This window comes from Drosophila grimshawi, unplaced genomic scaffold, assembly GCF_018153295.1.
Source record: "Drosophila grimshawi isolate 15287-2541.00 unplaced genomic scaffold, ASM1815329v1 contig_1006, whole genome shotgun sequence".
In the NCBI taxonomy this organism is placed as follows: Eukaryota; Metazoa; Arthropoda; class Insecta; order Diptera; family Drosophilidae; genus Drosophila; species Drosophila grimshawi.
In genome coordinates, this window is record NW_025062489.1 from 1,462,323 (window position 1) to 1,485,732 (window position 23,410).

The 23,410-nt window shown below is 40.7% G+C and overlaps 2 protein-coding genes and 1 long non-coding RNA gene across 6 annotated transcripts in view; 1 reads left to right on the forward strand and 2 right to left on the reverse strand.

The window, feature by feature from the left end:
• Positions 1 to 20,022, reverse strand: part of LOC6565442 (potassium voltage-gated channel protein Shaker) — a 123,808-nt gene extending 103,786 nt beyond the window's left edge. For both annotated transcript variants that reach the window (XM_032738528.2, XM_032738527.2), the window contains exon 1: positions 19,426 to 20,022. In XM_032738528.2, the coding sequence (XP_032594419.1) occupies positions 19,426 to 19,571 (146 nt within the window). In that variant the 5' untranslated portion in view covers positions 19,572 to 20,022. The remainder of the gene's footprint in view (positions 1 to 19,425) is intronic.
• On the forward strand, positions 82 to 4,756 carry LOC6565277. 3 transcript variants are annotated; one of them, XM_032738524.1, is made up of 16 exons: positions 82 to 269; positions 652 to 1,254; positions 1,362 to 1,504; positions 1,580 to 2,167; positions 2,226 to 2,363; positions 2,425 to 2,571; positions 2,656 to 2,784; positions 2,896 to 3,070; positions 3,134 to 3,249; positions 3,327 to 3,435; positions 3,496 to 3,587; positions 3,656 to 3,876; positions 3,955 to 4,051; positions 4,109 to 4,251; positions 4,327 to 4,563; positions 4,627 to 4,756. In XM_032738524.1, exons 2-16 carry the CDS (start codon positions 722 to 724, stop codon positions 4,708 to 4,710), a joined length of 2,952 nt encoding a protein of 983 aa, XP_032594415.1. In that variant the 5' UTR covers positions 82 to 269; positions 652 to 721; the 3' UTR covers positions 4,711 to 4,756. The 3 variants fall into 3 exon arrangements, with proteins under 3 accessions (XP_032594415.1, XP_043072303.1, XP_032594416.1); XM_043216368.1 differs by having other exon boundaries at positions 1,583 to 2,167; XM_032738525.1 differs by lacking the exon at positions 82 to 269 and having other exon boundaries at positions 624 to 1,254.
• A 616-nt stretch (positions 20,023 to 20,638) lies between the features above and the next one.
• The window catches only part of LOC122322865, a 29,183-nt gene continuing 26,411 nt past the window's right edge, over positions 20,639 to 23,410 (reverse strand). The window contains exon 4 of the long non-coding RNA XR_006246915.1: positions 20,639 to 20,886. This is a non-coding gene — a long non-coding RNA (uncharacterized LOC122322865). The remainder of the gene's footprint in view (positions 20,887 to 23,410) is intronic.

Below are 23,410 nucleotides of genomic sequence, written 5' to 3' on the forward strand. Positions count from 1 at the left end.
AACGCGCAGCTTTGGAAAAATTGTCGTACAGAAAAGTTTAGTCGGAAATTAGACGCCAACGCGTTCGGTTTGCGTCTCTCTCTCTCTCTTATTTTCTCGCTCACACTCGCACACAGTGTGGCCAGAAGGTGTGAAAAAGATTGTTAAGCTCAACGCATCGCATCGCATCGGATCCGTCTTATGTATACACGTATTTACCACTCTACTATAACTATAAATATAATTAAAACTATAACTATAACTATAGATTTGACATTGAACATAAAAAGGTAAGTCTCGTGCCTTTCGCCTTTCGCCTTTTGCCTTTTGCACTTTGCACTCCATCAACAACTCCCCACAGCCCCTAGTTTCCCGAACCCCCGCTCGAGGCACAGCAAACTATTGACTTTAGTGGTTTTCCTTTCATAAGTTTTGTGTTTGCTGTGGCTCGCACTTGCTTTGGCTTACTTGTCGTCTGGAAAATACAGATTTTATTTTGTTAAATATTTAATAGTTCCCAATGTGTGTGTGCGTGTGTGTGTGTGTATGTGTTTAACTGTATATACACAATTCGTATATAAATATATAGAGCGCCCACTTCAATGTTCTAAAAATAAGTTTGCTTTCTTATTTGATTTGCGTTTTTGTTGTTTTTGGATTGTGTTGGGGTAGCTGCAACCGTCTGCCATAAATCAAGAGGGAAACTGTTTTAATTGAACCGATCGAACAGGTGCCTGCCACTATGTTGCTGGCTGTTAACCAGAGTGTTCGCAATTCCAAGAAGCGTCGCGAGGCGGAAACAGCAGCAGCCACTGACAGAGCAGCCTGTGCTGAGATAACGGATTCAACAAGACATTTGGTGGCCAACATGCTCATTGATGACACAAATACAAATGAAAACACACAAGCAACAGTCGCAACAGTTGCGGGCGACAAGTGCCAGAGTTGCCATCACATGCAACAGTCAGAGTCGCCGCAATCTGCCTGTAACTGTGCCTGCAACTGCATAAACAAACTGGAGGATGCCACTCAAGTGCGCGCCTCCCTTCTGCTAGTCTATATCTATTTGGGCGCCCTCACTCTCATGTTGGCAACCCTGTCCATACTATTCTATACGTATACGCGGGGGGGCAGCGGGCAGGAGTCGATCACGCCAGCTATGCTCGGCCAGCATGCCTTCCGGAACCAGTTCCAGGGTGAACTGATGCGATCCGAACATATGCTACGCGCCATGGTTACACAGATCATGAAAAGGGATTATCCCTTGGAGGCAAGGTGAGTTCGGGAACAAAAATCATTATGTTGTCAGCACTTTCAGTCCCCGTTTACATTCCAGCAGTGGTTATAACATCATTCATATCCCTTATCCATTCAATTTACAGCTTTGCCGAAGCACAACCGCGCTATTTGGGCACTACCGTTGTCCGGAACGAGCGCAAGTTGAACTCCAATTTTCTGAATCCTTTGCCAAGTGAGAAGCGCATTCGCAGGGACATCGCCTCATCCTCACCCGCTTCCATGCATGGCAAGTGTAGCTGCGTCTTAACTAGTTCAGGAATTTGCCCCGACCTTCAAGATATTTGCTTACTTTTAATTGCAGCAGATCCACTGATCGAATTTTTCAATCCGAATCATCGCAAAGCACTGGATGAGCAGGACACAGAGATACGCAAGCGCACGGGATTAAAGGGTGCCGCACCGGGTGGCGATGAGTGGATCTATTTGAATACGTATTGTCGTGTGCCGGAGAAGATAATCACTGGCTTTTGCAAGGGCACACAGGAATACTGCCCGCCAGCACCGTCAGGACCAACGGGTGCCGTCGGCCCAAAAGGACCACCCGGTAATCCTGGCTTACCGGGCATACCCGGCCCCAAGGGCAATCGTGGCGATGTTGGGCTGCCGGGTGCAGCCGGCGTTGATGGTATCGGCCAGCAGGGTGCAGCGGGTCCCCGCGGTCCCAAAGGTGATCCAGGCAGCGTAGGTAGGTCGGGCCTCGATGGGCGAGATGGTGTGCCTGGTGAGCCGGGCCTGGACGGTGTACCAGGACGTGCGGGTGCCGATGGCAAAAATGGGTTACCCGGACGCGACGGAAAGGATGGTATGCACGGTAAGGATGGCAAGGATGGCATGTCTATAACGGGTCCCAAGGGTGCACAAGGACCGCCGGGCGAAAGGGGCTTGAAGGGTAAGCATTGTGTGAGCATTGAGCACAGCAAATGGTCTATTATCAATCTTAATTGCAGGCATTGCTGGTCCACGCGGACGTCCGGGCAAGCCAGGCACCAATGGCACACCGGGTGTGCCCGGCATCAATACGTGGAAAATGCAGTTCCCCAATGGCAGCGCTTCCAATGATTTACTAATACCACCCTCCATAACAGGTTAGTTAGCCGTGATGGGCGTTCAAATCGAATTGAGCTGACTACGTGTTTCTTCTTGCAGATGTGAGCTCGCCCAATGTCCGACGCAGCGTTATTGTCGAGGAGGGTAAGACGCTCAACATGAGCTGCTCGGCAACGGGCAATCCACAGCCGCAAGTGGAATGGCGACGGGATGACGGACGCACCATTAATGTGAATGGCGTCGAGTGTGAGTAGCTAGGAGTGAGAGCGAACATGAGCCAGATTTTAATCTTTTCTACTCCCACTCGCCCTCGCCTCCCACTATATATAGTAAGCTCCATTAGTGGCCAGTTTATAAAGTTCACTAACATAACGCGTCATCAAATGGCCGCCTATACTTGTCATGCCAACAACGGCATCGCCCCCGTAACCAATGCCACCTTTCTCGTGGAGGTTCACTGTGAGTAGAGCGTTTTGTAACTTTTCCTAACCAATTAGGAGTTCGTGTATGAGCGCGCCCTTTCATAGTTGATACAGTACAGTTAACCCTATAAAAACCAATTACTTGCAGTCGCTCCAATGATATCGGTGTACAGGCAAATGATCTATGCGGAGTACCAGAGTAGTGCCACTTTGGAGTGCCAGGTGGAAGCTTTCCCGGAGGCCATACGCTACTGGGAGCGGGCCTACGATGGCAAAATTCTCGAGCCGAGTGATAAATATCGCATCGAGTCCTATCCAGATGGGTATGTAAACAAAATCAAAGGCTTCTCAGCTGTTGGTGTAAATTTCAATTTATTCCCATGTAGCTTTAAGACCTCCATGCGACTGACCATTAGCAATCTGCGCAAGGATGACTTCGGCTATTATCACTGTGTGGCACGTAATGAGCTAAATGCAACCATGGTGAACTTTGAGATAGCACGTGAGTTAGATCTCAAGCTAAAATAGTCAAACTAAGCCAAACTAACTAACCATCAACAAACTTTGACGCTATTGCAGCTCAGGATCCGAATAGTGAAACACCCTATGTGGGCAACAATGTCAAGATCTATGGACAGCGACCTCCTGAAAGCGAATGTCCCGTTTGTGATCAGTGTCCAGATCCCAGGTAAAATTGTACATCTTCAATAAGTGAATCCATACTCAGACTCAGTTATTGTTCTCGCAGCTTAAATCAATGCAAGGATTCCATACTCAATAACTTTGAGATACAGCCCACAGGCAATCGCAGCTATCCAGGCCTGCCTAAGCGGGCTAAGAGTAAGTTCTACCTTTCGTCTCCCTAATCGAATAATAATATATCTCACATTGGGTATCCCCATTGCCAGCCTGTTACTTGTATGCAGTGGGTAAACCAGTATTCAACAAGGTTGTCAATGAGAAATTTGGTTCTTGGCTGCGCGATGCCGCCCCCAAGGATGTGGATCGGGAGAAGACCTTTGTGACCAATGAGAATGATGCGTTTAATCTATTCGAGTTCTCCACACGCATACAATATCGCACGAACAGTGTGCCAAGGCACAAGTATGAAATATCCGAGGGTTTTCAGGTATGCGAACACACTGAAGCCATTTACACCAGAACCCCAAAAGAGAAAACTAAAAAGATTTCTTTATTTTATTATTAGGGCAATGCACACGTGGTCTATAATGGCTCATTCTACTATCATCAGAAGAACTCCGATTTGGTTGTAAAGCTAGATTTGACGACTTCCAAAAAAATTAGTAAGTACTAAAATATAATTCTAGGGATACAATATTGCTAAGGACTTTTCCTTGCAGGCATACAATTGCCATATGCAGGAGTTTCTACTGGGAATCGACTCTACGCCACGGATTACAACTTTATGGACTTCAATGTGGATGAGGTTGGTCTCTGGGTTATATATAGTACACACGACTCGAACAACACTCTGGTAGCTAAGGTATATCTATAATATCTTTGACATATATATATATTTCATATTTTATCACCTATTGAATATTATCGCGTATTTTAGCTTGATGCTGAGACACTGAGAATGCAGTACAACTTCAACATAACACTCGATCATAAGCAGTTTGGCGAAATGTTTATCGTCTGCGGCAATTTGTATGCCATCGATTCGGGCACGGATAGAAATACCCAAATACGCTATGTTGTTGACCTGTACAAGGGCAAGCTGCTTAATGCAAATTTGCCATTCTCAAATCCCTTTAGCCACACAACTACAGTGGGCTACAATCCCTTAACAGTGGTATGTATTAACCGTACTCAGTGCCCATTCATTCTAATTGTTTTCTTCACTTATTGCATGCAGGAACTTTACTCTTGGGACAAGGGCAATGCACTTACATATCCTATACGCTACAATGAGCATCGTTTGGCCGGCGATACCATTTAAGTTAAATGTTTCACAAATAAATTAATATTGATACTTTTTTTTATGTACCAAACACTTGCAATTTTCTTAAAGGTGCTAAAAATTATAATAGTATTATTGATTGCATTTCATATTTATATTACACTGTCTAATTATATAGGTGAAGCTCAAAATATCGAACTGTGTCGTGTAATTAAATATGAAATGCGAAACGTTAACCGACAGACAGACAGAATATCACAGTTTAACTAGGGCAAACAGAAACCTCAGTAGACACAAATGCCACATAGCCAACGATTGGTACACACAGCATGGGTATAATTTATAATTATATATAACAAAAACAAAAATTGCACATGCTAATGAGAAAAAATTACTAGTTGGCTAAATTTAAACAAAGTATGTGTCCCATAATCTGTCTTCTTTTCTGAAAAAGCCTTCAACTAATACAAATTAGGTATAAATACATATTAGTCAATTTCGGGAATATGGATCATGGTTAGGCACTCTAAGTCAATTTGCAAAAATTCCTGCAACCGGTTTTCGCCCACGACAATTTGAGCTGACCTTATTAGGCTAAGCGAAGTGACAGCTTACCGCGCACTTCCCTTGCCCATGAATCATCTGCAATTAGCTGCAAAAATGTTGACATTATACCCGTCTACTTCATCAATTATGTGTGCCTTGCCTGCACCCGCCGCTGCAGCAACAAGTTCAGCTGTAGCCCCAAAGTACCAAAACACATTCACAGCCAGCCAGCGGAAACTGCGCGAGTGCACTCAGAAAAAAATCGATCGGCCTGAAAGTTTCTCTGGTTGCAAGAAATAACGCAAAATAAACAAAAATTAAATACAAACCACTTAAAGTTAGAAACGTTTGTCCTGAGTATATTTTTGTATTCTTAAGAAATGCATTTCCAAAAAGTAAAATGCAAAATTAAAGTCATGATAATTTGCAATTAGCTGTTGACAAAGAGCATTCGAATTTCTGTTTAATATATGTGTTTAATATTTTTAACAGCGGAACAAAACAAAAATTCTAATCTAGAAATTCGGTGAATTGATCTAAGATCTAGAATTAGAAAATTTTCCGTGAAATTAAAGAAAGAAAACCGTGGTGTTTGACAGTCACACCTTCAGCTTAATATATATATTCTCTGAAGTGAGCCAAAAATATTGCGATTTTCTACACTGTAGGCCGTTTTTTTTAGTGTAGCAGACAAAGTTGCGCAATTGCAACTGCGAGTCGAAGCGACAACGGGATCAAAAAGCAGCACTGCCATCATGGCCGACAAAATTGTACAGTTCATACATTGTCAACAGACAAATTGAGAAAATGATTGACTAACAGACTGAGTGACTGACTGATTGACGGCTTGTCAATGTATTCGCTTTCTGTTCAGCGTCGAGCGCATTTTGTTGTTTGACAGATGCATGCAAACTAACTTGCTAGCTGGTTTCCATCTACACAGCACCACCCACACCACACAACATTCCACACCACATAGCAACCACTGTGCAGCATGTTAACCTAGCAACATTGATTGCTTTGTGCTTGACTTTGCATCCTGCCTGGGCACATTTCAATTCCGTTTTTCAGTTGCCTCGGGAAAGCCTCTCGATTCTCGCTGTGTGTATATATGTATATATATGTGTGTGTGTGTGTGTGTGTGCTGCATGCTTGACAATTTGCATTTTTCGTTGCCTATTGAAATAGGCAACTCCCGCTCAAAAAGCACCCTGTAGCTATATGCAACGTATTTGCCTTTGTAATTGCGTGTGCAATTTTCAACATGTTTTTTGGGGAATTTTCCTCAGCATTTGATGTAATCAGTGTCGACAAACCGCTGACGGATTTGATTAAATGATCATCGAACTGAACCTTCAAATACCTAACAATTTCAGGACTGCTTAAATCCAAACAATCTAAAAATTCGTATCATTTGAACAGAATCGAATTTTTAGATGATTTTTTGTTGACTCAAGTTCAAGTATTAAGAAAGTATTATTATGATTGGGGAGCATTTTGCACTGCAACCTAGTTAGATCTATTGTGCCCTTTTGAGCCCATAGCTCTTCCACCAACCCTGATTCTTGCACAAATTGTCAAATGTCAGGTTCCGAATTCCATTGTCTTGCCCTCTTGAGACAGGATATTCCACCTTCTTCTGACCAATATATGCTTTGAGGATTTCTATTTGTAAAAAGATCGACTGAATCTGATACTGATTATATATACTTGAGTTGAGCTTGGTGACCACTTTATCTACACCTGTCAAGAGACCGGTCAGTAGTCGGTCAGTATTAAGAATAGACTTATTCTTCTCCATGGATATTACTTGAACTGTTGATGATTATAGCTTGCTAAAAGACACTTGGCGTGTCTTATAACTGGTGCTTCTGCCCATCGGTAATCAAGGTGGGTCTTTTAACAAACTCTAATCAGGAACAATTTAAGTAATATCCTTGTTTTTCTTTGTTCAACAAATACGAATAGTAATTTTGGTTATTTTGAACAGAAATAATTTTTAATGGATTAATTAATGTCGAGAAACATCATAGCTGAGAGAGGGCACTAGGTCTTCTTTTATTACAAAACAATCCCCGTAAGTGGCCAGAGGAAGAAGGTTGGGAGAGAACGCATCCCGCCGCAACAAAGAAGGAGGTAACCCCACCAGCAAAACCTCCCCAGCCGACGAACCGGGCAATCACCCGTCACTGGCCCAAAGAGCTGGGTGACACGGATGACGAGGACATACCCATGTCCTCACAGGAGCTAGAGGAAGAACTGCGAGAGGAGGCGGAAGCAGCTGCCGTCGAAATGACGAGCAGCGGCGACGGAGGCAAATCCAGGCCCCAATCGCCGTGTCAGTTGGAACCCCTCCTCTAGTAGGTGACAAGGGTCACCAAGACAGGGCTGGTCCAGGTAAACATCCACCGCGCTAAAGCAGCCTCGGCTGTCCTAGCAAGGATGTTTACCAAACAACATCTTGGGCTGGCCCTTATGCAGGAGCCATGGGTGAACAATGGCATTAAAGGCCCGTTCACTGCCAGCTCTAAGATAAACTGGGATCGGAAAGACTCAGGACTACTTTACTATCCTTTCAGAATTCCTCACCAGGGAATGCGTTTTCATAGCCGTACAGGTCAGTGGAAACGTAATGAAAGGATAGCAATAGTGTCGGCATACTTTGCAGGAGGTGGAGCCTGCCCACCACTAGAGATAGTACAAGTGGTGGAGTACTACCGACGGGAGAAGCTGCCAATGATCATCGGATGCGATGCCAATGTGCACCACACTATATGGGACAGCAACGACATCAACATGAGGGGTGAGGCCTTACAGATTTTATAAGTAAATATAGTCTAGAGCTTGTCGGATCTACACACTCGGAGAGGAGGTGTTAGACATTACCCTGATCAGCCGGTCCCTACAACCTCACTTTAGAGATTGGCATGTCTCTTCAGAAGAATCTATTTCTGGCCATTGAACAATAAAGCAAAGAGAGATGGAGTATGGGAACAGTACTGTGAGAATCTGTCCTTTTAGAATAAGGAGATTAGGAGGGCCAGGCGGAATAACTATAGAAACTTCTGCAAAAGCATAGTGAAGGCTCCGTAGAGCGTTATCTAAACGGGCGCCTGACGCAAATTTCGCGCTGAAGCGTACAGACAATTAATTTACGAGTAACAACATGCAAGAACTAGAACTCCTTTTCGAAACGCATTTTCCAGGTGGATCACCCTCCACGAAAATGTTATCGAAATTGAGAGTAGATATAAGTCGTCAGCTGACGACTGGGCATGTGCCAAGTCGGCAGTCGCACCGAAAAGGCTAGAATGGGCAACTGGTACTTTCCAGCCCTTCAAATCTCCCGGACTGGACTGAATATCGCCAGTTTTCCTTCAATATATAAGTTACAGAGAATTTATAGAGAACGAGGCAAATATGGCTCTCAGGGAGCCTATTAGAAACAATCATGAAGGTAAAATACCTCGAAGTCACATTTGACAGTAGATTAAACGTAGCATAGCCGAGAAGTCATGGATTACATCACCAAAGATAATGAGATGGCTATACCTAATGGAAGTAAGACCCATGCTGACCTATGGAATTATAGCACCGTGAAAACACAACTGCAAAAGTTGCAGAGAATGGCCTGAATATGTATGACAGAAGCAATGCGCACCTGCCCAACAATGGCCTTGGAAGCCTTAATGGAGCTCAAGCCACTCCAGCATACAATGAGGCTCCAACAGAAAGTTACGCTTCTGGGGATGTCGGCAGAAGCACTTGGGGGCAATCACATCCTACGCCAAAGAGATGGCCAACTTCTTTCAGATGTTATCTGAATACATATTCGAGCGAAATTTCACAGTTCATAAGAGTAGCAAAGGGGAATGGACGACTCTAGATGAATTACATCCAATAGAATCTCTGCATTTGGGAGATGTGCAGAAATGTAACTATCGGAGAGAATGTGAAATGTAACTAACGGAATACGGATATATCCATCCTATCCGATAGTCAAGCAGTAATAAACACTATAAGGGGGACGAAAATAACATCAAAAGTAGTCTATGAGGTAGTCCATGAGGTATACAATAGGATGGGTCCCGGGCCACAGGGATATAGCTGGCAACGAAGTAGCTGACGGCAAGCGAGAATGGGGGCTGAGAGGCCCCTAACAGAGCCAGAACCGATTTGTACCATAGGAATACACACAATACAACTGCTACTTAGAGAGGAAGCAAGACAGAGGCGACAATGGAGCTGGGCAGACACACCAAGACTCCGAGAAGTTATAACCATGGGAAAGAACACGCTTAGAATACTCACCGGTCTACTGTCAGGACATTGTAGACTCAGAAGTCACCTAACTAAACTTGGTATTTGTAGTAGCGAAGTAGTCAAGTTTTGTGAACGCGAGGAAGAATCCTTAATGCGCATCCTGGCAGAGTGTGTCGGCTTAGCCAGGAAAATATGCAGCATCCTAGGGATGCTTGTTAAGAGCTTCAAAGACATAAAAGCCCTCAACCCTACTAAGATTCTCGCATTCAAGCAGGAGCTGCGGTTGATGGAGGAGCTATAGGCTCAGAAGAGTCACAATAGATTGAATAGATCTAACAGGTAGCAGTGCAGGTACCCCAATTATAATAATCAATTAATATTCAGGCGCATTATCGTGACTTGACCTAACATGAACATAAAAAAGCATAGCAAATACAATTTGTAATGTCATTTATTGTGGAAATTATCTGTTGCAGTATTAGATGGTAAATTCAAATTATCTATTTTGTATTAGTAAGTGCTCGATGTTTTATATCAATTACCGTCCACTCGTCAACCACTGGCTAATTAAGAGCCATCTGTCGCCCATTTGGCTCAATTAAATAAGTATTTGCAAAGGCGCTCTGTCGTCTCTGTGCGCGAACTGACCTTGAATTGATTTATGCACTTTTAAATATAACACGAAAATTTGGCAAAATGCCAACAGAAACAGCTGGACTTGCCACCGAATGTCCACAAATGTCCCCAAAGCACCCCTCGCTCCGCTCTGTCCATTCCCAATTCCCATTGCCTTGCCCATCGTTCAAGTTCGGTTCACATCATTTTTCATATACGTATATATGTTTTTTCTAAGCGCTTTCAGCTTTCAGCTTGTTCCGGACAGGCACAGCTGCTGTCCGACAGCCATTTGTAAGGATAATGCGCCATTGTCAAATTGCCAAGAGTCTCGAGCTGTATTTATATGTGTGTGTGTGTGTGTGTGTATTTGTTCATAGAGTGATGCGAGTGTGTTTTGGAAACAGCTGCTTAGCGCTTAAGCGTATTTGGCAGTTGCTTTCACTTGCCTTTCACTTTGGCTGACCATTTACATGCTTCAGTAGTGCTGGCAGCTGACCAATTCTCTATCCACACCCGCGCCTCGCCCTCACCCTCCCCCACCTTTTCCTTCCTAGGTCAGGTTATCAACAACAGTTGACCAAAACTTTGACCCAACCAGTTTGTCAGCAGTTCGCTATTTCGCTTCATTATAAGGTTCAAGTACAGCTTCGTAACGGGGCGACGGGGGAAAGTTTTCTGTTTTAATCAAAATGCGAAATGTAATTGGAGATGTTTTTAATATGAGTATCGTTGTCTGTCAGTGTGTTTGTGTGCGTGAGTATTCACTGGACCATGAAAACCAATACAATTTCATGGACTCGCTCCGCATTCCCCAGCCACTCAATACAGCATTACAGCTATAAATGGCCACGCAAACAACAATAGCATTTACAAAAAAATACAAAAATAGAGCCAACTGCGAGTGCCAATAATCGTGGCAAAATATGCCAAGCCATCGATGCGTTAAATTATTTCTTGTAATAATGCGACAAGTGGCCGGCAATAGCATATCAAATGTGGGCGGAGTCGCGTATTAAAACAATCGATGCATGATGACAAATACGCACATACTCAGCCTCAGGCAGTCATACATAAAAACGAAAAAATGTAGAGAACAGATGTATGCAGAAATAGTTAATTAAAATGATATCAATGCGCTAAGGTTGAGCCAATTGAAAGAGCTCCTTTGATATATACATGTCTAGGTTACAGGTAATTTTTAAGTAACCCCATTGAAAATGAGTTAAATGGGCATTATGAAGTAGTACATATCTGATTTGATAAGTTAAGGACGACTGACAGGCGAAGTAACACCCACCGACCTTGAGCTAATTTTCATAAAGTTTACACATATTCTTGATATACATCAACAGCCAGTCAATCTAGCCATATCCGTCTGTCTGACTGAGTGAGCTTGCGGATCTCAGAGACTATACCACAAAGAATTTGCAAAACCATACGCTTATCATGTTTAGTACATTATGTCTATCGATATTTGCACATTTCGCGAAAATCGATACAGATAGATTGACGATATCGTTTTCTTATCGAGAATGTACGTACCTGAACATATCATTGAGTATCTGTACAAATTTCATTAATATCGGTTGGAAATCACGAAAGACAGTTGGTTTTGCATACTGACCAAGCATTTTCAAACATACAATGAGGCCATGTTTTTAAATTAATGAGTGTGAGTAGCTAAGCAAAGGGGTTTACTTGTGAACTTGACTGTGCAAAATGCATGGCTTGATTAGGGATAAGGATAAGTCTGAGCAGAATAACGCATAATGCTTCTCATTGGCTTCATGCCGCTTAACTTTCGACTCTCCAATCTCGATTGCTGCTGCTCTGCACGCAGATTTGATTCTCTTGTGTGTGATTTCAGTTACCATTTGCATTTTGGAATTCGCTGTTTTTTTTTTTTTTTTGTGCGCTGACTGCACTTTAAGCATCCTTTTGCTTTGGGGTGTATCTCAAGTGCTGGGTGCCATAGTCGTCATCTACATGGTGCCGCATTGTGTTGCAGACAATGGTGCTGGTTGCTGCTGAAGCTGATGCTGATGCTCTTGGCTGTTGGCTGTCGTTTGCTGCGTGCCACACACAAAAGCGGCAGGCGCACAATACCCAGCAACAACAGCAGCAGCAGCAACAGCAGCGATTGCCACAGCTGAAATTAAACACTCACCCACCAAGAAAGCAAGTGGTGCTCCACCCCACAATGCCCACATCCAAATTCAGCACTCGGCCAAGTGCAACGCCTACAATGGGAGATGCTTGTTTTATGTGGCAGTCAGCAGCTGCTGCCTTTCATTGTACTTTTAAATGCGTTAATTGAGTGCTGCCAATTTTTTCTTCTTATATATCTTTTTTTATCTTGCTATTTTTTGTTGTTTGTTTTTTTGTCGACAATTTTCTTATTGCTGTTGTTGGTGTTTTTTTATGGTTGCGCCAATTGAAATGTTAGCCAAAATTTGTTGACCAAGTTGTCACTTCTGTATGCCCTGTAGCCATTAAATGTGTGTGTGTCGAAGTGTATTCGAGAATTGTGCGAATGAATCCTAATTATTACCAAATATTTATATGGAGTCTGATACAAGTTTCTTCCTTACCCTCCAATCTTAACTTATTAGTGTGGGATTTTTTTAAATACTCGAAATTTTTCGAACTTGCATAATGGCTAATTGTAAAATAAACACAGAAATGCGTTATATGAATTAATATATTCACAGCTATATCCAAAGAGAATCATATTTCATTTAATTGATTAAAATACAACAAATATTGTGGTCAACAATTTTGAATTCAAGCTTCTATGCTGGGTATCTTCTAGTCGGAATCTCCTAGCCAGAATAACATCTAGTTCTTGAAAAGTAAGTAACAATAAATACAAATCCTTTGTTCAAACAAGTCCGCTCACTTTACTTTATTCACAACGATTGAGCTCGTCCTCCACAAGTTGTTGATCGATATCGATATCAATGTTGCGTACATAGTTGCATGTTATGTTGCAGAAGTTATGTTGCAGTCTTAGTACTACATCAGTAGCAGCCTGTTACCTATGTTATATAATTCCAAATAGATAAATAACACTTTTTAGGTATTTATGAGTCGAAAACTTTTGTTCCCAGAATTTGATGTACAGGATAATTTCTAGTCGAGCAGACTATATTGTCTTGTTTGGCTTTTTGGTGACATTTTCAATCGCTTCGCACTGACACTTTGCGTTTTATGACCACCATTAAAATGCCAAATGACCAGCTCGCACACACACACACACATACACACACACACACGTACACACACAGAGCATCCTCCCGTGCTGTTTGGCCCCCCTGCTGCTCCCAGTGGCATCCTCCCCAGCACCGCGCTGTTGTTCGCTTTAGTGCACTTCAGTGGACGACTCTCCCTCGGCGCGTGTTATGGCCATTGAGGCGCTTATGCGCTCATTAATTTCGCTTGAGTGAAGTTCAATGGAACTGTCTGACACCATCCCTATTACGACTCTGTACTCCACTGCCCACTGCTCCTCCGTTCACCTTTGCAGATAAAAGGCTTGCAAATTTCAACAGGCAAATGAGAAATGATTTTGCTGGCCCTAACAAATGTGGCCCAAAAAACTTGCTAGCCCGCCCAGTTGCAACAGAAGCAACGTTCGCGTGTTACTCCTTCGATAAGCATGGCTGGAAGAGAGACGTAAGGGGTAAAGTGAATAGCAGTTGCCTAATAAATGACCAGCAATTAAACAACTGAAATACTTAGCAACAACTTAGCAACTGGAATGTATATGGAGCTGTCCAAAGCTTAGAAAACAGCACAAATCATTCACTACACGGATAGACCAAAATCACCCCCTTGCCCCCAACTCCTACCCTTATCTTGGACATTAGCCTATTCCATTTCCTTAGCACCCAGTAAATCATTGGCATGTGTGTATTCGAAATCAGGACCATATTTTCAAAGGTGTTGCTCCACAAACAATGATATCACTGAGTTACCGAATGTGGCAAGCTTAAGACATGGACATGGATTAAGAATTTGTATAAATATGTGACACTACTTTTCAACACTATCACGAAGCCAAGGCGGATAACTTTTTTTCCATCTCAAGTAGTTTGTATGGATTCAGGTTCATAGGAATACAGCGTGGATAGAAGCAGCAGACAAGTAGGCGAGAATGTTCATAGAGAGGCCTCTAACAAGACCAGAACCGTATTCTGGCATAGGAAAACATACAAGACGGCTACAAGGAATGAAGAAAGCAAGAACGAAGGAACGAAGAAAAACTTCTGCGGCAATCAAGCTGGACAGAGGCACTGGATCTCAGACAACCAAAATGTCGTTTATCTCGCGGCTATAATCAAAAAACAATTTAAGCAAGTATTGAAAATTAACTAAAAAGTCACCTGTCTAAACTATGTAAACTCAGGAGAGAACTCTGCCGATTTTGTGAAAATGCGAAGGAACAAAGCACATAATATCAGCTTGTGTCACGTCATCCAGGGAAATCTGTAGTTTCCCAGCGAAATATCCTTTAAGCTCGAAGGACATATGTAGAAACCCTCAATCTCACAATAGTTCTCGCATTCGTGCAGGAATCAAGGTTGACAAAAGAGCTGTAGGCTTAGATGGGGCACAATAGATCAAGTATCACTACATGAAGCTCCCCAATAATACTAACATTATCTTTCAGGTTCATGAACCAAATTAACTTCATTTTTGTAAGGCCTTGCTAAGGCGTTGCCTCTCAGACTCTCTCAACATACTTAACTAAATACAAGTACGACTGAATAAAATGTAACGTTATTTGCTAGGCGAATAATTGCCAAGTATCAACGCAGCATGAATGTAAAGTTGGGTGAGTGTTGTTGTTGCGTTCACAGCAGCAACATTGACAAAGCTGTGGCAACAGCAATTGCAGCTAGTACGACAGTAATCACAAATTGGCTTAAAGTCTGAGAACGTGTTGGCAGCTTGCTTGGTTAGCTAGTCGAAAAAGTGTGCGTTCTATCACACTATGCTGACAGGCAGACATCTTGTCATATCCACAGCTCTCCCCTTTGCTACTTCAATACAGCAACACAAACAATTAACGATTGGGCATAAAAGCTGCGAACATTTCAATTGCCATGCAAAATAGTTGACTGGGTGTTGCTACTGTTTTTTGTGTCGGTGTGTGTGGGTATGTGTGTGTATGTGTGTGAGTGAGTGTTGGTGTGTGTTGGTGTGTGTGCTTGTGTTTTCTATCTTGAAAAGTATTTCGTAGCATTGACGCTAAATATTACAACTATGTCAACTTCCTCCAATGCTACTGCTACTGCTGCTGTTGCTGTTGCTGCTGCTGTCTGCTGTCTGCCACATTTACTGGGCGACCATTTGCATAAATAACGGCAAAACGCATACGCACACACACACACACACGCATACATACAGCTACATGTGAGAGGCTTATAAAATATTCATATGCACATGGCAGCCTTTGAAGCTATCAACACACAGCATGCACACATAGGCAATGGCAACGCCCACGCAAATGGAAAAAGTTTTCGTGCACAATTCTACAAATTCAAAGTTTACCTACAAACATGCTACATGCTACGCGGCCAGTGAGGAATGTAACAAAATTTATGCAAATTTCGAAATGTTCAACTGTTGCACACTACACACCAATGCCGAGACAAACAAATAAAAACACACACAAACACACATACACAGAAATGGCATTGCCTACTTTGAGGCGCACATTTATATTGGGTGGAGTGTCAGCTCGTCGTGTGTCTGATCTCAAGTCCAATGTTCTAAGTGGTCGCCACGGTCCCCTAACCATTCCCATGCGCACCGTGTCCACATAAAACTGGATGGGCGGGCAATGAAGCAAGGGGCAGCAACCCTTTCATGACAGCCTCTTTTGACCTTCGTCGTGCTCATGCATAAAATGTGCCCATTGTTATTGTTGTTGTTTATTCTTGCTGTTGTTGCTTGTGGGCGTTTTCTCAGCTTGTGTTGTGCCACAAAATTATGACCACTATGATTAATGCATGCTAAATATTATGTAGTATTTGCAGTTGCTTTGAATTCTAACTAGAAACGTTTAAAGGAGCATTTATAATTTTGAAGCATTTTAAATGTTTAAATAATCTTTATCAAACTTGTAAGAAGAGGATTTTATATTTTTAGATTCGATCTGATCATAATCAAGATAGATGCTCCTTAATTATTTTATAAAAATTGTTTGTGAATTGCTATTGGTGTCACTCCTATATTATTCCATCTTACCTATCACTTTCTCTATATATCTCCCTTGAATATAGTATACACACATATTTGTTCTACATTTTGTCCCACTTTACTTCTCTCATTTACAGTTATCAGTGATTAGAAACATTAACTTTGTGTTTATTTGCTTATTTGTCAGTCATCAATTCACTTGATTCTATTAATTTTCTTTTTCGTTTGCGCTTGAGTTTTGAACGTTTTAGTGTCATACGCACTTTCCATGATTCTCCTCAAATGCATCTATTGTTCAACTTCAGTCCTTCTCTATGCCATACAGTCTTAAACGTTTAACTAGCTATGCTGCATACAGACAAGAGCATTGAGTGGGGACTCGTATTATTTAAGTCAATCCACTCAAACCACTCAATCGAACTCGAGGGCTGCCTTCCACACTCGTTTTCACTCATACATATTCATTGCCATTGCCGTAGGAACCTAACCAAGTTGTAAGCACTGAACCACTTCATGTGTATTGCCGCAAAGCACTTAAGGCCAACTCGTAACAAATTTCCAAATTCCGTTTCAACCGAATACTGAGGATGCTTTTGCTGTGCTTCAGGAAGTTATGGTACGTATGTTTAAAAAAAAAAATATATATATACTTATGTTTAAATATAAATGAATTTTTTTTCATTTATTATTTATTTTTACTTCAATTGGCTTTCAATTGCTTTTCATTTGGAGAATAAATGTCGAATGAGTTCAATTCTCTGAAAAATATTTGTACTCCCACCCAATGGGAAACTTGCCCACAAATTTGGCTGCTCGTAATCTCAATGTGAAATGGAATTGTAGTCAGTCGAAAACAGGTACAAGCCCAAGGCAATTGTTCCAATTGATTCTATTAGCTTTGTTTTAAATGTGAGTCGAGAGATATTCACGCTTCCATTGCTTTGTATACGAGTACATGTGGCAAGAAAAAAAGGTGAAACCACTACCATAATAATAATAGTAACTACCTCAGAAAGTACCACATTTATCTGAAGGGCGCTTGTGGATGGAGGGAACGAGGTATACCATGACAATAACTGGGGGCGTGGCGTGATGGTTGCTTGTCAGTGCATGCAACATGGAATGGAAATGGATTGCAGTAACAAGCTGCATGTGTGTAAATCCATTTATGCTTCAGCGCGTTTATAGCCAATTTTAAAAGCCCCAAGAGGCCACGGATGGTGCGGTGGTGCGAATGTGTTGTGTGGTAACTATACAGGACAGTCACCTTGATTTGTGTGTACGGCATGTGCAGGCAGCCAGGCGCAGCTACAATTCAATATACTTGTTCAAGCCCGAAGGCTTCTTAACATTAATACTCGAAAAAAGCCAACTGGTGTAGGTGCAAGAGGGATGGGCCATTTAATTGCGCAACTTGCCCATGTTTTACAAGTACTCCCAGCACTCATGGCACACTCAAATAAAAACAAAAACAAAAACAAAAAACTGCTACCCCGGCAGACCGAAGTCCTTATGCTTACTTCAACAATGATCTAGAGAGCCTGACGACGATATATCCTGAACATAACTGTTACATATATTATTCTATCAATAAAATGTTCAAATATATTTTACATTAAATGGAAGGCTATAACTTTCAGATTTGAAATTTACTTATATCGATAATTGAGAAAAGAAGAGAGTTTTACAAAAAAATAAAAATCAACTGTATATGGCTTATGAGAATTTATATTCCATATTTTTAGACATAGAGACGAATATTCTGACGGACGTGCAGATGAAAATGACTAAGCCGAATGTTGATTCTGATCAATAATATATTTACTTCGTGGGATCGGAGGAACGTCTTTCTTCTTTTCTTTACTTTTGCAAAACTTCATTATACTCTCTTTAATTTTTTTTTAATTGGTTGAGAGTATGAAAATGGACCGATTGTTTTTATAGGAGCTATCTGACATAGAAGTGTGATGTAAATGATTTTCATAAAGTCTCATAGAAAAGGTTAGAAAACCACTACTATTTTGTATAGAATCAGACAGACCCACATGACTATATCGGCTCGGCTGGTGTTGCTGATCACGAACAGATATTTTTTCTGGGTTCGGAGACGTTTCCCCAAATGTGTTATTTCGCGAAAAAAAATTTGGAGACCCCTTTTAAAATCAAACAAGAGGAGAAACAAGATTTCATTCCTTGCCGCACAAGCAGAATAAACGCGTGCCGGCACGTTCAAAAGTATTCCCTGCTAACCAGTAAGCTGGACGTTCACCAGCTATGCAAATTGTGGCTTATTATCACGATGGGAAGTCAAAGGACTATGCAATACTGTTTATGTGCATATGTATATGCGGCAAATCAGTTGAAGTATTCTTAGTCATTGCGATGGTTTGGAAAACGTGTTCAATCGTTCATTATTTACTTTCCCTTTTACTTTATTTAATTTTTCTTTTTATACCTTTGATCGACTTGACTATCAAGTTAAGCCAATCGTGCTGAAACTTGGTTTATATCTATCCTTTTTCCAAAGAAAGTAATTAGGTAAGAAGCGACTGGATCAGACCACTATATTACATAGCTGACATAGGAAAAATTGGTAGAAAGATAAGTCTTAAGTTGTGGAAACGAAATAGATATTCACGTACTCCTTTCTGACACAACATCACTACGCAAATATACCAAAAATTTTCTGAAAATGTAAAAGAATATAGTACGATTTCCAACAGTGGACCAAAATTTAGATATTAGCAGATCTGCAAGGGTATACATATATATTTTATTTCCCCAAGTCCGTTTGCTCATTGTGTGTGGCTTTTGAGCGGGGACTTCTGCTCTTCCATTAGCGTCTCGAAGTATAATTTAATTTAATTTTCTATTCATATTTATTATTCGCAGCGTGTCTGAACACATTGTATGTTTATGCATTTTCAACAGCACGAGTGAAATTATTCAGTCTTCAATATCAAGCTTAAGATATAGATAGTTATTTAAGATATTATAATATTAATAATAAAGTTGCCCTTAATATTTATAGAGATCCAACAAATCGAAATCCCAATACAGAGGTTCTTCTTAAAATTTCTACTGAATCTTAAATGAGATCATGTTAATCGGTATACTTACTGATTCAAGTTCCGCTCGTTGGAGCCGCTCTGACTTTGCACATTCTCTGTATGGCGGCGCTCCTTGTGCACGATGCCCATCAGTTTCATCCATGGATTGTTCTGGGAGCCATGGCCTCCCATGCCGCCACTCTGCCACATGGTCATCTTGGCGGCTTGGGCGTTGCACAGGCAGCTTATCCAAAACGCGCGACTTGATTAGAAACCTGACGTAGAACGCGGCGATAATTGCATAGGCCTCAGCTTTTGCTTTACTTTTTATAGTGTTTTACAACTGTAGTATTGAAGATTTGCAGAAGAGAGAGATAGAGAGAGAGAGAGAGAGACAGTGAAAGAGAGTGAGAGGAGAGCACACAAGAGCTTGGATGCTTTTTTGTTGTTATTGTGGGTGTTGCTGCTGCTGCTGCTGCTGCTGCTGGTGCTGTTGCCGTTGCTGTTGCTAGCAGCAGCATTACAAATTCTGCTGCATACTCTTTCGAGGCTGCACAAATTTTTTGGCCGTTGCAAGTTATAATATTGGATGGAATTCAACTCAGAGTTTATTGCGGTTTAGTTGTTGTTGGCGTTGCTGTCTGTCTGTTGCTGTGCTTGTTGTTGTTGTTGCTGTGGGCGGCTGGCGTTGCGTTCTGTGTTGTTTTGTGTTTGTGGTTTGTTGCTACTTCATCAATCTGCTCCTTCGTTATGTTTTGCAGTTTAGTTATGTTTTTGAGTTATTTCGTAAATATTTTGCCCATCAACTTTTGCGGCATTTATTTTTGGTCATTTGTTTTTGGCGCGATTTCTGTTTGTGGTTGCTTGTTTTTTTTTATTTTTAATTTGTTTGTTTTATTTAAAGCTTCGGTTTTAGATGCGTTATTTATTGTGTGTTACAACTTTTTGGTTTGATTTAAATTTAAAATTTTCTTTTATCTTAAGCCTTATTTAGTTCTTGACGCATAATGTCTAAAATTAGGAATCACAATGGCGTAAATTGGTTTTATTTAATTTAAATTATTTTCTTATAATTTGATGCATCAATTTCTAATTATTAATTTATATGTTTCTTTTTTTTAATGCTAATTATTGTTAAGTGTTTATTTTGTGTCAATTTTATTATTCAGCTAATAAAACTTAGTTTGCATTCAAGCTAATAAATACGAGTTGCTCATTATGTATTATTTGTAATCTATTAGTTATTATTGCCTTGCATTATTTATTTATTATTTTTCATTTGTATATTTGCATTTGTGTTTAGATTATTTGTTATTAGTTATCATATGTCTCTAGCTAAATTGCGGCTGGCCTCGATTTGCTTTTTGGGCTTTTATCCTTTATTATCATTTCTGAGTATTTATCCAAAAAAAAAAAACTAATTACATTCAGGTTTCACAGTTATCCAAAATTTTCCGCTTATATTTCTTTCCTTTTTTGTTTTTGATTTAATTTTTGGCGATATGAGTATGATATCCGGCATAAATAACAGCTGCAAGAGAAGAACCAGAATTTAATTTAAATTTTAGTTTGCAATTTGAAATCTCAATATATTAACGAGGTGTATTCACAAATAACATAATAATATATATTTATATATATGGAAAGTAATTACGTGAAATGCATTTATAAAATGTTTAATCAAATACAGATGTCAAAACGATTACGGTTTACGATTCTGGATCTAGTTCTTGTCGTAGCTTGGCAAAGGTAATGAATTTAATTTTTTAAATTATGACGGTATTGGATTTCGTACCGGTCTAAGACACAATCATTATGTTGTACCGTTACGATGGCTTTGTTAATAATCGCAACAGTTACAGGTATTTAAAAAAGTTTTGAATTTCCGGCTTTGGCTTATTCTCGGATAGATTCGGCTAACGGTTCCGCTTTAACAACCTATTTTAATAAATAATATTTACATAATCTGTATTACAGTCAGCCGTTCTTGGGTTGCCTTAAAATGATTATTTGTAGCTACGGAAACTTTTATTAAGACAACTCCAAATAATTCCACAAACACGCAAACAATTTAATAAAAACAATTCTCTCTCTAAGTCTCTAACTGTAGACTATTTGTATTTGCCTGTAATATTTTGTAATATGTGTTAAAACCTGTATCTCGCCTTTGTAGTGTTTAGTTGAGAAACTAATAAACGCACCTGCTGTTCTTCGATACTATTGAGCAATGCTTAAATTGGTTTCCCCCTTTACTGGAATGCTAGAATTGAACAGTTGCCGATCAAAACTGACAGCTCCATCAGCATCAGATGGGATGGATATATAGCGGCCAAAGTTGACAGAGAAGGAGCCAGAGGCAGACTCTTGCTGGGGACTAAGTTGCCCATGGTTGCAATGGCCAAAGGCAAAAATTGACAGCTGCTGCGACCAAAGCATAGTCGAAGCGGGTGGGGGGTGTGGGGGAGAGGGTGTGTGTGTGTGTGTGTGTGAGAGTGTTTGTCTTCTGATGTGCACATTGCAATAAACGTCGTAATATGCACATTATGAGTGCTCCTAACGCACAAACGCGCTCTGCAGGCGCAGGCCAAGAGCTGAGGATGGCGTTGTGGGCACCCCTCTGGGCAGCTAGTTGCCCACTGTCTTTGAAGGCATAATTAAAAATCTGGTCAGGAAGCAACTCGCACACACACACACACACATATGCATATTAAAGTAAAATTGACTGTAATTAATTTTCATTGCACTTGTCATTGTGTGCTTGCATCTGTCTCTCATCCTTTTTTTTTTTCCTTATGTGCCCCTATGTGCTCGTGTGTGCTTATAGCTGCAGTATGCCTTTGGCAAGTTGCACGCTTAACTAGCTGGCAATTTTCCACGCCTGCAGCAGTCTCATCAGCAGCCTCAGAAGCATCTGAACAACGATGCGAGCAGCAATTTGTCACGAAGCTGGCAAAAAAAGCACAAAGAATTAAGAGTACGCTGGTCGACACAGCTCGACTAGGTGATACCCTGAACCCAAGCTTTCATCTATCATAAGTCAACCACGTCTTAGATATTCACACAAACACACTAAATAAATTTTAACAGTGGATCAATACCTTTTTAGCTTGTATTCACATCGGCAATAGATTTGTATTGATATTTGCATGAGAGCTATCGAGAAATGAATTAAACCACACGTAGCGTAAAGGAAATTAAGTTTCTTTAGATCTCTCGCTCTTATATTCTTAGAGATCAGCCCGTTCATACGCATTGATAGACAAGAATTTGTATGCATACTTTATGGGGTATATATATATATATGTATTATACAAAACCAAATTTTACGAGAAATAAGGCTTTTTCAGTTACTAAGTTCATCTTCTAAATAAAAAACAAAGAACTTAGATATGTACTCTATGCACCACTCAATTCAGTACATAGCGAGAATACCCTCTGCTAAAATATAGACAAAAAAAAGAAGAAAATTACATAAAAATTAAAATGAATCGGGCCCTGAGAGAAGCGTGTGGCAACTGCAACGTTTCTGCATTAACCCTACAGCAACTGCGAAATTGAGAAAATGTTCAAATGAAAATGGGAGTGAGTAACGTATGTGCTTATCAGAATACATTACTCATACACACACACGTAAGGCATGTGAATTTTCTCACTTTCACGCTCTTGTCTACATTTAATCTTGCAATTTTGCTTTGCAGAATGCAACGTTTCAACGGCTGCTTTGAGAAATGATGTCAAATTTACACCTTAGATCACAGATCAAAAAAATGTATGAAAGTCAGTGCATGAGATTCTACCAAAGTATCAAACCGAAACCGGAAGTGCGACTTTGACGATTGAAATTGAGAACCGGAACATGAACCTTAACCACAATTCAACAATCAGTTACTGGAATAATATTATTGGTTCATATAGCCCATAATAAAACCGAATTACTTACTGAGAAAAATGAATAAACAAATAGAAAATTTGTCTGTTGAAAGAAATAAAATATGCTTAAACCCAATTTTTCAAGCTGCTGTAGTAGCTTTCAACACATTCAGTTTACTTGGGTT

What these genes read in the sequence shown, in the direction of transcription:
- LOC6565277 (XM_032738524.1), top strand. Translation starts at nt 722, where the DNA reads ATGTTGCTGGCTGTTAACCAGAGTGTTCGCAATTCCAAGAAGCGTCGC. An exon ending in TAATGTGAATGGCGTCGAGT is followed by an intron (nt 2,572 to 2,655) that starts GTGAGTAGCTAG and finishes CACTATATATAG; the next exon opens with TAAGCTCCATTAGTGGCCAG. An exon ending in CCTGCCTAAGCGGGCTAAGA is followed by an intron (nt 3,588 to 3,655) that starts GTAAGTTCTACC and finishes CCCCATTGCCAG; the next exon opens with CCTGTTACTTGTATGCAGTG.